Source organism: Aptenodytes forsteri, unplaced genomic scaffold (assembly GCF_000699145.1).
Source record: "Aptenodytes forsteri isolate BGI_AS27 unplaced genomic scaffold, ASM69914v1 Scaffold298, whole genome shotgun sequence".
Classification (NCBI taxonomy): domain Eukaryota; kingdom Metazoa; phylum Chordata; class Aves; order Sphenisciformes; family Spheniscidae; genus Aptenodytes; species Aptenodytes forsteri.
The window spans coordinates 679,006-694,126 of NW_008793956.1; the positions used below are offsets into that span (position 1 = coordinate 679,006).

Sequence of the window (15,121 nt, forward strand, 5' to 3'; positions counted from 1 at the left end):
CAACCCATGAATTTTACTTTTTTTCTTCCGATTCTCTCCCCCATCCCACTGGGACGGGGGGAGTGAGCAAACGGCTGTGTGGTATTTAGCTGCCTGCCGGGTTAAACCACAACAGCGTGCCGTGTCCATGTGCTGGGAATTGGGTGTTGGGGGTCCATTCTCCAAGCACTCGCTTGGTGTTGGCAACAGAGCTGAAATGGAAGGATGAAGGTGGCTGTTGTCAAGTCCTTCGCTCGCGATGCCTTTGCAGGGATCTCCGATGTGGGAAGCTTGTGTGTGAATATCTGGGCTCTAAGCCCTTTACCAAGGAGAAGGCTGCCGTGATTTACGCTCGGGTGCAGAACACGCTGTGTGTAACGTTAGACTACATGAAGCCTCCCACAGAGAGGGACCCCATGCTGGTGAACGATGGCACCGTCTGTGATGACCACAAGGTAAGCGATCCCCTGACATGTAGCAGCTCCCTTGGGAGAAGAAGGACTTGTAGAAAGTATTGCTGCAGTAGCGGCATCGGCGCCCTGAGGGCAGTGGCTTTTCTGTCAGCTTCATCCTGAAGGAGTCGGGATGGATGTATGGGCGGCATGACCCCCTTCAGACGGGGTCCGGCATGAAGCCTGATGCTCCCTTGTGAGTTCCCGAAAAATCTGCAGCTCTCCTGAGTTGGAGCTGGGTGCGTAACTGCCCGGCTGGCTGACCCAAGGTTGCCCGTGTGCTTGTGCTGTAGATCTGCCTGAACCAGCAGTGTGTGCCTGCCACTGTCCTGAACTATAAATGTGAGATGAAGACAAAGTGCCACAATCACGGTGTAAGTAACGGTGCTGCGCATTGTTGTTTGTGGTTTGTTCAACTCTCTGGAGATGTGGCTCGCAAAAGCGGCGTCTTGGGTCATATTTGTGGGGAAGAGCAGCCGAGGGGGGGTTGGATCATCTCTCGAGGCTGCATGTGTAGTGCCCCCAGCAGAACTCCTTCACAGAGCCAAGCGGCTCCTCTTTGTAAATCAGCCAAACGGAAAGGGTCTGAGCCTGCTGGGAGGCTGGAAGAAGCGATAAGGATGGGGAGAAGGCAGTGCCCCGGGAGGGGACAGCCAGCATTGACTGAGGCAAAGGGCTGGCCGTGTGAGCCCCAGGCGAGTTGCGTGCGGGGAAGCTTTGCCTGGCACAAGGTGCCCTGACATCTGTGCCCAGTGTCTGGCGAGTGAGGATGTGTGGGCATGATCCTCTGCAGCTGGCTATAAATCCTGTCTCTCCCTGCCTGTCATGCAGGTCTGCAATAACCAAGGGAGCTGCCATTGCCAGCCCGGGTGGAAACCACCAACTTGCCAGGGGAAAGCAGGGGCGATGGGCGGGAGCGGCAGCAGCCCGTCCAGAGATGGTGAGTGGCAAGGGCAGTGGCTGCTCGGGGTGAAGGGTTATCATGGGAAGAGGTGGTTCTGGGGCCGGGGCGATGGATTCCCATTCTGGCAGTGGCTTGCCAGAGCAGGGCCGTGTAGGCAAGTGTCTGGGTCCTGTGGTGTGTCCCAGGATGGGCTCAAGGAGGTTGTTTTGTTTCCTGTGCTTAGATGAAGCAGACGTCGGGAGCGAGGGCTCACCAAAACTGTGGCTGCTTCTGACCTTCTGCCTCTTTGTCCCTGTTGCCGTCGGACTCATCCTCATGGCACTAAGGAGAAGCGGCCCAAGGCGCTGTCCCACCACGGAGGAGTTGGATGAAGACAAGTGAGTCTGTTCTCTGCACCAAAGGGTGTTGAGGTGATGGTGTGGTGGCACAGAGGTGGCCGTAGGCAGCAGTAAAGCTGGAGCCCAGACAAAGACTTTCACCGTGCAGCACGTCCGAGGCAGGAAGAGGAAGTGGGAGCAACGGACAATGAAGGGACAAGGCGGTGCCACCATGGGGCCGATGGCGATGCTGGGAGGAGGGTTTTTGCTCCTTGCAACTTTAGGCAGCTCTGCGACTGACAGGAGCTGCCTTCCCGGTCCCACTCTAGGTTGGAAGACAAGGACTGTGTGGATGAGGAAAGGAGCATGTCAGATGTAGAGCGGCGCAGCAGGGAAGGACGTTGAAATGTAAGTCATTGCCCAAGTGGCTGATTGGTTTTTTTTTGTCCTGGGCTTGTGTGGTGGTGGTGGTGGAGCTGGCAGTGGAAATAGGGGAGCGGGAGCCATTATGTGTGCCTTGACATTGGGAGGAAAGCAGCCTTAGTGGGAGTGTCTGTCTGGGGGTCAGGGCACCACAGGCAGCATGGTTGTTGGAGTCATGGGTGGGTGGCAGCAGGGTTTCTGCAGCATGTTGGCTCCTGGGTGCCTGCAGATGTGGCCGGTCGAAGCCACGGGAGTCGGAGCAGGTGGTCGGGAGGTGACAGTTGGCCAAATGTCCTGGGCACATGGCAGCAGATGGCAGCCTGGGTGGTGGCGAGTTAGCATGAGCTCTGAGCAGTGAAGCTTGCTGGGAGAAGGGGTATAATAGGAAAGTAGGGTGGAATGGAGTGGCCTGGAATAGTGGAGTTAGTTGGAAGGGACCTGCAATGGTTGTTTAATGCAGCTGCTGTAGTTGTTGCAGCTTGTGGGGCAAGTCAGTGTAACAACCAGCAGCGTGACGCACTGGTGTGCGGGTGCCGGAACGTGTCCCAGCAGTGCCACGCAGAGGCCAGCGGTGGCCAGCCGAGGGTGTGTGAGAGTTGGGTGCCGTGGCCAGGGTCAGTCTCGGGAAGGATGCTCCCCAGGGCTCAGTACTGGGTCCAGTTCTGTTTAATATCTTTATCAATGGTCTGGATGAGGGGATCGAGTGCACCCTCAGTCAGTTTGCAGACGACACCAAGTTGGGCAGGAGTGTTGATCTGCTCAAGGGTAGGAAGGCTCTGCAGAGGGACCTGGACAGGCTGGATCGATGGGCCCAGGCCAATTGTATGAGGTTCAACAAGGCCAAGTGCCGGGTCCTGCACTTGGGTCACAACAACCCCATGCAGCGCTACAGGCTTGGGGAAGAGGGGCTGGAAAGCTGTCTGTCGGAAAAGGACCTGGGGGTGCTGGTCGACAGCCCGCTGAACATGAGCCGGCAGTGTGCCCAGGTGGCCAAGAAGGCCAATGGCATCCTGGCCTGTATCAGAAAGAGTGTGGCCAGCAGGAGTAGGGAAGTGATCGTCCCCCTGTACTCGGCACTGGTGAGGCCGCACCTCGAATACTGTGTTCAGTTTTGGGCCCCTCACTACAAGAAGGACGCCGAGGTGCTGGAGCGTGTCCAGAGAAGGGCAACGAGGCTGGTGAAGGGTCTGGAGAACAAGTCTGATGAGGAGTGGCTGAGGGAACTGGGGTTGTTTAGCCTGGAGAAAAGGAGGCTGAGGGGAGACCTCATCGCTCTCTACAACTACCTGAAAGGAGGTTGTAGCGAGGGGGGTGTCGGTTTCTTCTCCCAAGTAACAAGTGACAGGATGAGAGGAAACAGCCTCAAGTAGTGCCAGGGGAGGTTTAGATTGGATATTAGGAAAAATTTCTTCACCGAAAGGGTTGTCAAGCATTGGAACAGGCTGCCCAGGGAAGCAGTGGAGTCACGATCCCTGGAGGTATTTGGAAGACGTGTAAACGTGGCGCTTAGCGACCTGGTTTAGTGGTGGACTTGGCAGTGTTAGGTTAACGGTTGGACTGGATGATCTTAAGGGTCTTTTCCAACCTCAGTGATCCCACGGGTGGGTGGTTTGTCAGGGGGATAGGGGAGGACTGTGGTGGCAGCGAGCGTTGTCCAAGTTGGGGAGTTGTTGGTCTTAGTACTCGTGCAGAGGAGGTGGGTGGCAGCGACGCATGTTTGGCGAGGATGCAGCAGGGGCGGCCCTGGGGGGTGCGGGGTGCCGAGCGGCTCTGTGCGTGGAGGTGCCTGCCCGTCTCGAGTCCTGCAGACTCGGAGGAGAGCTGGACCAAGCGTCACTTGGGTGAGGTGCTGAGGGCTGTCCCTGTGGTGGGCTCAGCCCCCTGATGGGGTCCATGTCTCTTGGCACGTGAGCCCGGAGGGTGGTGGCAGCGTGCCTGGCAGGCTGCCAGGGTGGTCCCAGGCGAAGCAGCCCTTGGGCGGGCAGGGACCTCGGGGTGGTGGTGGCTGGCGGTGGGTGCTGTCCAGAAGTAAGTGGTGCCTCTGTGGTGTTTCCTCTCCGGCAGTGTCTGGGGCCTGGCAGCGTCTGGCAGCAGGTGCCGGAGCGCAGTCCATGGAGAGCACTGCACGGAGGACGCTGCAGTGCGGCACAGTAGAAGAGATGCCCACAGCCCCGGGCTTGGGAGCAAAGTGGCCCGCAGCCTGTGTAGCGGTCACTGTAAGCGTGTAGTATGTCTCTTGTTGTGGTGTTTGTTGTTCAATAAAAGGTGTCTGCGATCTCTGAGGAGTTGTGTCGTCCCTGTGGAGTGGCACCGTGTGCCAGAACCATGCCTGGACCAGGAGGCCCCTAGAGCCTCTGCCAGCGCCAAGCCCTCACAGACACCTTCCTATTACCGTCCCTGTCCTCAGGTGTTGAGGACCAGCCAGCAGCCCTGGAAGAGAGGCTGCCCGATACCCCCTGGTGCAGCCGACTGCCCCAAGCGTGGCACAGCACAGCTGCCTTAGCCTGTGGGCCAGGACATCGCTAACCTCTACCCCTGCCCCGGCGAGGGGGCACCCGCATTTCCTGCAGTGCTTTCAGACCTGCACCCCACAGAGAGGCCCATCTCGCTGTCCATGCCCCAACTAACACAGCCCTTCCCTTTCCATGCACCCATGGCATCTCCAGCCCCGGCCCCCGGCGCGGGCAGCTTTCTGCACAAGCAGTGCTCACGGTGCTGCTTTTCCCCCAGGAAACCACTGTTTTGGCAGGCCCTGCTCAGAGCACCCTGCCAAGCCTCCCTCAGATGGGGGGGGACTGCTGGGCTGCCCCAGTGACCCTCAGTCATGGGGACCCTGCCCTGCCAGGCGCCGGGCTGGGGCGGCTCTTGGCGGCGCCGAGGGGCTCATGCCATCGCGGCCGACAGACAGGAAGAGCGCGGGGCGGATGCGTGGTCCCTGCTGTGGCCGCAGGCTCCTTCCCGCTGGCGGGAGGGATGGGCTGGGGTGGTGGCAGCGGAGGAAGCCTGACTCATCAGAGCAGATGTCGTGCCAGGAAACCCCCCTGTGCCGGGCAGCCCCCTCCACACTCTGGCTGCAGCCCACGTCCCCTGGACAGGCAAACCACGGCACTCACCCTCACACTGGGGTGGGCTCAGGGTGCCCTGCCTAGCACTGGCAAACCCAGGCACACAATGCCCCTCCAGCCTTTCCACGAGAAAGACCTGCACAGTTGTGCCCCCACCTCGGAGGGCCGCTTGGTCCCCAAGGCGCAAACAGCACCGGCACTGCATCGCTGCAGCCCTGCGCTTTCCTGTGCTGCAATGGCAGCAGCACCCGCCACAGGGAGGGGACTGATCTGCTGGGGGGACAAAGGCAGCACCGCACTGAAACACGGGGAAACGGCAGCCTCCGCCATGAGGTCTCTTTCAGCCTCGTTTCATTCATCTCTGGCCAGACAGCAGCATGAGCCTCGCCAGCATTAACCACCCAATGGGCAGAGAGTTCTGCTCCTGTGCATCGCAATTAGGTCAGAAGCCTGCAGACCCTCGTTGCAAGAAGGTCTAATTACTCTCCATGCATCACCATCTACTCTGCCTCCCTGGGGTGGGTGCGTGCAGCCGCGGGGAGAGCACGGCCGGTGCTCTGGTGCGGGCATGCTAGCAGCACACCGTTCACTACTGCCAATTAAAACCGACATTACGATCCTGCACTTTGTTTGGCACTGGGAATTTAACGGCAATGTCAGCTCACGTTCAGTCATTAGGCAGTTCGCTGGAAATGCAGATAAACCCTTAAGTGACACAAAAGGTGGATTAGGGAGTTTCACTTGCTGCCATGCAGCGCTTACTTCTGTGGCAGCTGCTTTGGGTGTGGCTCCCATTAATTTATTTTGGTTGTACTGGGCATATTGTTAGTGCATACATCAGCAGCACCTCGTGTGCGTGCCTCGTATATCACTCCTGCGGGGACAGAGGTCCCCGGGCCCCTGGCACCTGGGGGGTGTTGCATACAGCCTGACAGGAGCCGCAGGCAGTTCTTAAAGCCATCAACACACATCTGCCCTGCCGGGGCCATACCTGGTGCCTGTGGTGGCTGCAGGTCTGTGCCGTGGTGTAGGGTCTGTGCTGCACTCATGGTGTGCCTGGGCTCTGCAGCCTCCAGCGAGACATGGACGTGGATGGTCCCCGATTCTTGCATGGTTCCTGCAGATCAAGCACAGTGCACAGGACTTGAATTCAGCATTGCCAGGATCCTGGGGAAACCCAGCTGCAGAGACAGCGTCCCTGCACTGCTGCCAGCCTAAAGCACCCTGGGCTCCTTTGATGCAACCTCCCAGGGGAGCCTGGAGCATCCCTGCAGCTCCAAGGGGAGGCCCCGGCGGGAGGCAGCTCACAACCCCTACCCATGGCAAGGGAGCTTCCCTGAGCCTTCCCCATAGGTGGATGCCCATGGGGACGGAGATCGATGTTTGCTGCATGACAACACCTTATCAGCAACCTTTAACCGTGTTTGCTCGGACCCTCCGGCCATTGGGCGGCCAGGCCCTGGCTCCCCCCAGGACAAGGTACACTCCCATGGCCGGGGCACGTGGTGCTGGCTCAGCACATACCGGGAGCGGGGCAGCCGGCGCGTCTCCGCCGAGCCAGAGCATATCCTGACTTTGTGGCCAGTGCCCGGTGATGGAGGCCTGCGACGGCACGGAGGAGACCCTGCTGCCTCTGGCACTGACCAAGTTTCAGCTCTCCGAGGAGTATGGCTTCCTTCTTCCTGATCCTCTGGTAGGAGATGGCTGCGCCACCGCATCTGTGTGCTACAAGAGACAGAGAACAGAAAAATAGAGGGGTTGGTGAGCGGCTTTCTGGTTGGGTTTCAATTTAACACTACTCTATAAATTTATAAAAAGCAATGAGGAAGGCACATGCTATTTTGGCTTAGACAGTTTCATAGGACAAACGCCTTGCTTTAAAAATTATTAAACTAGCTGCAGCAAGTGGCGCAGGGGAGAGGAGAAGGAGCTTTGCAATTCACACATTGGCCTTGGCTTTACAGGATTTCAGGGCGTACGAGGAGAGCAGTCAGACTGCAGATCTCCTGTGCTGAAAGCGGTGCCATTTATCACCGGGCTCACTTCCCAGTGGGAGTGCTCAGGGACAGGCAGATACTTGTTTATCATCCATTAATTCACAATTACACAGGCTGGTATTACAAGAGCGGGAACCAGACATAAACCATTAGCACGATGTGCAAGGCTGGATGGATGCTGGGAGCCCGGGCTGGCTGCGTCCACTCCCCTCCCTTCCCCACAGGCATGAGTGCAGCCCTGCCAGAGCCCCAGGAAAACCTTTGCAAATGCGACAGAGTGGGACGGCAAAGGACCCCCAGTCCTCCCCGGCCAGGCAATGTCCAGCACAGCCCTCCCCGGGGCTGCCCACCCCCAGCGGCAGGTCACAGCCCCACTCCAACCGCACCACCCAGCACCCAGCGCCCACCGCACCCCCGATTCCCCCCACACCACAGACCATACGGTTCTTCCGTGTTACAGCCAGAGCTGGGTCTGGAGGAGGAGAGTTTGGGTGTTGCCTCTCAGCCAGCCTGAAGAGTTTACCCAGGGCTGGGCTTATATCCAAGCCCTCCCCAGCGGCAGGTCACAGCCCCACTCCAACCGCTCCGTGCATCACCTGGCTGCCATCGCTCCCCTGATTCCCTTTTCTCCCCAGACCATACGGTTCTTCCGTGTTACAGCCAGAGCTGGGTCTGGAGGAGGAGAGTTTGGGTGTTGCCTCTCAGCCAGCCTGAAGAGTTTACCCAGGGCTGGGCTTATATCCAAGCCCTCTGTTCCCTCCTGCTCCTGTCCCAGCGCCCCCCCCATACCCCAGCATGGGGTTACCCTCCCCATCCAGGGACAGACAGGCTCTGTCCACCTTTGCAGCAACTCCCTGAGGGTCACACCGGTCCTCAGAGATGTCGGTGCAGGGCCTCTTTGGCCATCCCACTGCACCCAATCTGTGGGTGCGCAGAGGACGCTCCCCTCTGCTCTCCCAAAGCCCGGCATCCAGGGGCCGGGGCAACCAACCCATCACCTCTAAGCCCCGTGACTTCCTCCCAGGCCTGGTGCTAGCAGTGCCATGTTTGCTGCGATCTGTCCCCCCTCAGCTGCCACCTGCCCACGCCAGGATGCTCCAGGTCCCGTCTCGCTATTTTGTGAAGGACGATGGTGGCAACATGTCCCCCTGGCCCAGCACAGCCCTGAAGCCTCTTCTTCAGGGGAGGGGGCTGCACTGTACCCCAAGCCTGTCCCTGCTTCTTGCAGGGCTCCACAGCCAGCTCTACCCCTGGACACATCTCCTCCTGCCTCAGTCCTGACCTGCTCAGGAACCGGGGGGGGGAGAGTAGAGACGCAGCCTTGAGACACCATGTGCTGCCAGTCTCTGTGCATTTACAGCCCTCCCTCTCACCTCTCTCTACTAAGACAGAGCTGCCAGCGCCCTATGGTCCCTGGATGGAGATTGCCCACGACCTGCCTCAGCTGATTGCCAGTCATCGGCTCCGCTCACAAGTTCACCAGGTACCTGTGTTATCTCTCCTGCCTCTGGAGTGCTCTCAGACCTTCATCTGACACAGCAGTATCTGCAAAATGCATGGAAAAGCAAACCAACAGCAAAGCCATGTCCTTAGCAAGGACTCACACAGACAGGACTAATACCATGCAAAAGCAAAGCCTTAATGTTAGCACAGAAATAATTCCTACAGCAGATCCCAGGTTGCACCAGCCAGCTGAGGCAGCGAGGGCTGGAGCGCGGCGTGCGGTGGCAGGGGAAACCCTCTAGATGTCACGAGAGCCGCAGCTCGTCCCAGCCACACTCCCTGCCGAGGAGCCCAGGCGCTCCATGAGCCCTCCAGCCCAGCTGGACCCCGCCAGCACATGGGGATGGGCTGCTCTGCTCTCACGTGCATCCCAGCATAAGGGAGAGGGACACCTTTTTGAGTAAAATCCCGCAGTTTACTGTCCATGCTCACAAGCCACCAACAGCAAATCAGTAGCAAAGCCTGCAGAGGTGGGAGGGAATGGAGGTTTGTGGGGAGAGGGCAAGGGGAGGGAGAGGAACTAGGAGGGTCTCTCCCCAGCTGGCGGGGCGGCCCCCCACCACAGGGGGCCCTTGGCGTTCCCTGTGGTGCCCCTTGCTTCCAAGGGTCTCCCTGGCAGATGCCGCAGCTGAGTGCCCGGCACCTCCAAGGGCACAAGGAGCTGCACTTGGCACATCTGGTGCTCAGCTTCATCACGATGGGCTACCTCTGGCAGGAGGGCGAGGAGGGCACTGTGAAGGTAAAAGCAATGTGGAGCAGGTGAACCTGTTCCTTGGGATCTGGGGGCTGATGCTGCTCCCCTGGGACTCATCCCATGGGAGCAAAGCCCCTTTCCTGAGGCTGCAGCAGGGGCATGACCCCTCCTGCCTGGTTGGGTGCCCGTGGATGGGCACCTTTCACCAGCCTGACAGCGTCCCTGTCTTCTGCTTTGTGCCCTTCAGGTTCTGCCCCAAAATCTCGCTGTCCCCTTCTGGGAGGTCTCACAGGCCCTTGGCCTCCCCCCCATCCTCAGCCACGCGGACTTTGTGTTGGCCAACTGGAGGAGGAAGAACCCCAATGGGTAAACAGGCAAACGCGGGCAGACCGAGCGCGGCTTTTCCTGCGGTCGGGGCAACAGCAATGAACCTGAGCAGGTCCTGTCCAGCGCAACGGACACAAAAGGTTCCCAAACCACTCCTGTTCTGCCAAAAACCATTGAAAATCCATCACTGGGGGCCGTTTCATGGAGAAGGTCTGGGGAAGGGTCTTGCCAGGCAGGGGGGAGTGGCACTCTCTGGGGCTGCTGGCACTGCAGCTCTGGGCGCAGACATGGGTGCCCAGTGGGGAACCGGGTGCCTCTGGGAGCATCCCCCCGGGGGATGGCACTTCCCACGGGCCAGCGAGCTCATTTGTTTCCCACAGAACACAGTCCATTGCTGAAACAATTTATAACGTCTCTCTTTCTCTCTCCTTTTCTTGTGCATTTGTTGGCAACAACTGAAATACCTTCAGGCCTCTGGAAATTGAGTAAGTATTTAAGATGCTTATTTATTTTCTAATAGTATTAGTTTTGTTTGAATTGGCTTAGCACTCCAACACTGCAGGGCTCTGCTTAGGTTGAACCTATCTCTTGATATACGAGCACAACAAAAACAGCTCAGTCTTTGGCACACAAATGCCACTGCAACAACAGCAAAGTGCCATGACCACAGCTGAACTGTGGGCTGCTCTAGTCCACGCAGAGCCTGGCTGTCATGGGCCAGACTTTTGGCCCAGCGAGTGCATGGGGAAGGTCATGGATCCCTCAAAACCAGAGCAGCCCCTCTCCCCTTTTGCTCTGTGCCAGCTCGTCTATGTTTGGGGTGCAGATAAGAGGCTCTGCAGCCAGGAGGGTTTTGCTCCAAGGGCTCAACAAGTCCTGGGGTGTGCAGGGAAATCCTGAGCAAGTGCCCTCTTAACCCTCACACACTCGGCCGCTCCACCGGTCACCCCTGCAGGAACCTGGACACCATCATCTCGCTGCCTGGGGGAGAGAGCCTGCGAGGCTTCATCCTCATCACCCTCCTGGTTGAGAAGGCGGCTGTGCCTGGGATTAAGGTAGGGTACCACCATGCTCTGTAGCTCTTTGCTCACCCAGAAAGCGCCCACAGGTGTGCACCCATGAGGTGTACCCATCCCCTGCACGCTTGCTTATGGGCTGGGGGAAAGGGCAGAGCTGGCGTGGGTGGCAGTGGGTGTCCAGAGCTGCTGGGCAGACATCCCAGCCTCCTCAACCCTTCGTGCTCTCCCTCCTCTCCTCTCACAGGCAATTATTCAGGCCATTCATGCCATCCTGCAGCTCGATGAGGAGACCCTGCACAAAGCCCTGCAGGAGCTGGCAGAGGCCATTGGGGACATGAGCAAGGCTTTGAAACGGATGCACGGTAACAGCAGCCTTCAGCTGGAGGGCAACTCGTGTCCTCATATCACTGTGCACGCTTTAGCTTATAGGATGCATTAGCATAAATGTGCTTGCACTTGGCCCATAAAGCATCTCTTGCGGGACGGAGCGGGAGGAGGTGGGAGCAATTCAGGCGAAGCTCAGTGCTCCCAGGATGATATATGGGGTTTGAGCACCCAAATGGGCCTGGGATAAAAGTGTGGGGTGTTTTCAGGCTGAGCAGCTCTGAGCACTGATGCTGTCCTGCACACAGCAGTGCCCCAAGGAGCCCGGCCAGGGGAAGTCCACCGCAGGGAGGGTGCCCCAGCACCATGCAACATGCCAGCCCCTCCTGCCAGGTCCTTCTCGGAGCACAGATCCAGGTCACCTCGGCTGTGGCCGGGGGGGAGCACTGCCACACGGGAAACACTGATGTAGAGGGAACTAATTGCCTTTTGCCTGCAGTAACATCTATGATCTGATTTCCTCCTAGACTATGTGGATCCAGCAGTATTTTACGCTGTGATCCGGATCTTTCTCTCTGGGTAAGCGTGGTGCCTTATTCTCCAAAGCCACTGTGTCAGCAGCTCCTGGGGCCAGGGGGAGCAGGGGGATGCGCTGGGAAGGAACAGCCCAGACGGGGCACAGGGTCCCCCAGGGCGGGAAAGGAACTGGAGCTGTGTCCGGCAGCGGTGGCCCCAAGGGCAACGCAGTCCTGCTGCCCTCAAGAGAGGGAGTTCCTAGGTGCTTGATCCACCCACGTGGAGCCAGAGCAGCTGGGCAAGGACCGCGGCAGAAGGGCTGGGGTCTGCCCCCCCCCCGCTTCTCTCCATCCCACACTTCAGTTTAGCCCCCGCACGGTCTCTGCGCCGCAACAGCCATAATTGTGCAGAAATGAATCATTCCTGCTCTTGGCCCGAAGAGTTTTGACAGGAGAAGACTAATTTCTCTTTACTTCGCACACTGGACACACAAAGCTACAAAGCCAAGTGGGGGGTCTCTTCCCCCTGCGTATTAAGGAAACATCTATAACAAGCCTCTTACTGTTGCTCCATTACAATTCCATTAATTAAAAAAACCAATCCCCCTCAAATGCTGAAAAAAGTCCATTGGGCAAGGCAGAACCATGGCCATGAGAGCCCAGTGCTGCGGGTTTGCTATTCCTCATCTTCCCTGCAGGGCTGCAAGCATCCCCAGCTGCTCCACTCCCGGGCTTCTCAGGGGGTTTCTATTTTTATTTCTCTTCAGCATATCTCAGCATTCCTAAGTGAAAAGGCTCCATGCATCCTGATTAAGCTTCTCTCATTTTTTTTATCCAAGCTGACCTTGTCTTGATGGTCATCAGCCTGGAAAAACATGCCTTTTAAATTCCCTTCTGCTTATAAGAACTTCTCACTAGTAAAGGTTACTATAAATACATCCCTGGAAGAGCTAAAAATATTACAGTATTTGATAATGAATTTATTTTCTCTGCAGTTTGTGCAAAATCTGCTCCAGCGGTCAAACAGCCTTAGCAGCCAGCACCCAAAGCTTCATGAAATGGTGCATTCTTCAGAAGGTCAAGAGATACTTTTGTGCCAGGCACATTATCTCTCTGAAATTATAACTCCTCTTTCCATTTGTGAGCGAGCATTTATCCATTTTTGCACAACAGGCGCATAAAGCCGGATGACAGGGGCTGTGAGTTAATGGTGTGTGTGTGTGGGGGAGGCACTGACACTGCCCAGTTCCTGGGCTTGCTGAGGATGAGCAGCTTTATGAGAGGGAGGAAATCACATTACAGGCTTGTTCTCTGCTGAAATAAATAAAGGCAGGCTGTCCTATGCTGTCTTTGAAGACAACATCTCAAGAGTAACAAGAACAGACAAAAATCCAACGTACAAACTTCCAAGGGCTCAGAAGAGCATTTGGGTGACTCTATCTGCTGCAGAGGCAACCCAGCTTCTCCTAACGGTCATGGGGATTTCAAGGAATTAACGTTAAGTGCCACTATTGCCCAGACAAGTGCCCCCTCCCCTCTTGCACACCCAAAGCAGCTCTGCATGTGCAAACTGCCACACGGCACCTGCCCAAGCCAGGACCTGAGTAGGAGATGGAGGTGCAGCCATGGCACAGGGCAGCTTGTCCCGGGACCATGCCTTGGGGTGCTCACCGGTGTGTGGCAATCCCGTAGAACAATCCCTAGCTCCTAGGTAAAGGATAATTGAGGATTTCTCCCTACACCCATGACCTTGTCATGCACCTCGACACAATGTTTGATTTCTGAATTTATCTTGCATTTGAGGACAGCTGACAAGGCTGAGTGAGGAGAAGGAGATCCATGGGCCTGGTCAGGAAGGTTTCGCTCAATCTTGCCAGCCTACGGTCCCTTCTCGCAGCTCCCCCATTATCAGCCGTCCTACAGCCGCTCCCTGCCTGACTGCTGTGTTTTCCCACTCAGCTGGAAAGATAACCCCGCCATGCCGGATGGGCTGATATATGAAGGTGTATCTGACGAGCCCATGGCATACTCAGGAGGGAGCGCGGCACAAAGCACCGTCCTTCACGCTTTTGACGAGCTCCTGGGGATTCGCCATAATGAGGAGAGCAGTAAGTCACACACTTTTTCTTTTTTCTAAGCAAATAAGGGGCAGGGGAAGAACCGAGCCAGAGCAACTCCCATGGCTGTGCCTGGATCTGCCAGTCAACAGGACACGCACCCATCTCGCCCTCACAAAACCCTCACAGAGCCCGGCTGGGATGAGGCTCTGCCCAGTTCATTAGGGAGGAAGTCTATAAACGAGGCTCTGGCAGGCACTTCCTTGCCGCTATAAATTCCCAGATGGACAGATTTTGCTTTTTATGCGTCAACTTTTTACTGACGTTATATATGGGTAGAGAGATGAGGGAGCAGAGCACACCAGCATCCTGCCAGTAATTTAGCACATCCATTCACATAGCTTCGCATTAGTCTGGCCCACAACAGAATATATTTATCAGAAATTAGCAAAACCACTCCAACAGCAAAAAACCCCTCCAAACAACCCGAAACCAAAAGGCTGAGAGCAAGGGCTAAAACCTGCCTTTTAGGGTTAAAACCAACCCTAATGGAGCATTGACCTAATATGGGTTTTCTTTCTCAATTAATTGGAGGCACCGAGACAGAACAGAGGAGGCCAGGAGGCTGGGCAGGCTGTCGGATACCACCCGGCGCAGTGGTCCCTGCAGACTGCGCCAGCACCAGTGCTCCAGTCCAGTCGCTCTCTGAGAGCGTCAGGGTGCTTTTACCCACTCACCCACAACTTATTTCTTCCTTTGCTGGTGTCTTGCAGCCGCCTTCCTGCACAGGATGAGGGACTACATGCCCCTGCCCCACAGAGCCTTTGTGGAGGAGATCCACCGTGCCCCCTCCCTGAAGCAGCACGTGCTCTCCTCCGGAGACGCACGGCTCTGCGCAGCTTTCAACCAGTGCATCTCTGCGCTGGCAGACTTCAGGTCCTACCACATCACCATTGTCACCAAGTACATCACCATTGCGGCAGCCAAAGCCAAGGCCAGGCGGGCAGAGCTGGGCGATAGGGCTGGCCCCTCCGCAGGGAAGCCTCCGTCTGCGCTGGAGGCCAAAGGGACCGGCGGGTCCCACATCTTCAGCTTCCTGAAGAGTGTCAGGGACACCACCAGGGAAGGGATGATAAGTGACTTGCCCTGAGGATTTGCAAGGCACTGCTCAAAGCAGATGCAGGAGGCCAAATGGCTCAGGTGTGTGTCTGCGGTGCACGAGCCAAAATCTGACCGCAGCGACCTTCACCGAAAACCTCCTCTCAGCAGCACCCTTCCCGCTCGCGCACATCTGGGACATGGGGAACAAGCTCTGGGTTGTCGAGGGAGGAGAGCACTGCTGCTGATAAGCCCTGAAAGGCAAGCAGCGAGCACAGCATCCTTCCACGGCACCGGGATGGGCACAGCATCCTTCCACGGCACCGGGAAGAGCCGTGTCCGTCAAAGCCCTGCTTGCTGCGTCCCACCAGCGCCCGCTCCCCGCGACACAGCGGGGGCTCGGGGCTGCCGCTCCGCCGCGGGGGCTGCGGGGGGTGCGGGGGCGGG

The 15,121-nt window shown here is 57.4% G+C and overlaps 2 protein-coding genes across 2 annotated transcripts in view; both read left to right on the plus strand.

Annotated features, from left to right (window-relative positions):
• LOC103900444 (disintegrin and metalloproteinase domain-containing protein 32-like) overlaps positions 1–2,353 on the plus strand; it is a 7,293-nt gene extending 4,940 nt beyond the window's left edge. Inside the window, exons 5-9 of the mRNA XM_009281167.1 lie at positions 251–434; positions 725–805; positions 1,263–1,371; positions 1,559–1,712; positions 2,305–2,353. Of these exons, the coding sequence (XP_009279442.1) occupies positions 251–434; positions 725–805; positions 1,263–1,371; positions 1,559–1,712; positions 2,305–2,353 (577 nt within the window). The remainder of the gene's footprint in view (positions 1–250; positions 435–724; positions 806–1,262; positions 1,372–1,558; positions 1,713–2,304) is intronic.
• Positions 2,354–6,734: 4,381 nt separating this feature from the next.
• Positions 6,735–14,726, plus strand: IDO2 (indoleamine 2,3-dioxygenase 2). The gene is made up of 10 exons (XM_009281275.1): positions 6,735–6,833; positions 8,525–8,620; positions 9,260–9,379; positions 9,582–9,700; positions 10,132–10,146; positions 10,617–10,716; positions 10,925–11,042; positions 11,532–11,583; positions 13,479–13,627; positions 14,350–14,726. Exons 1-10 carry the CDS (start codon positions 6,735–6,737, stop codon positions 14,724–14,726), a joined length of 1,245 nt encoding a protein of 414 aa, XP_009279550.1.
• The last annotated feature ends 395 nt before the right edge of the window (positions 14,727–15,121 follow it).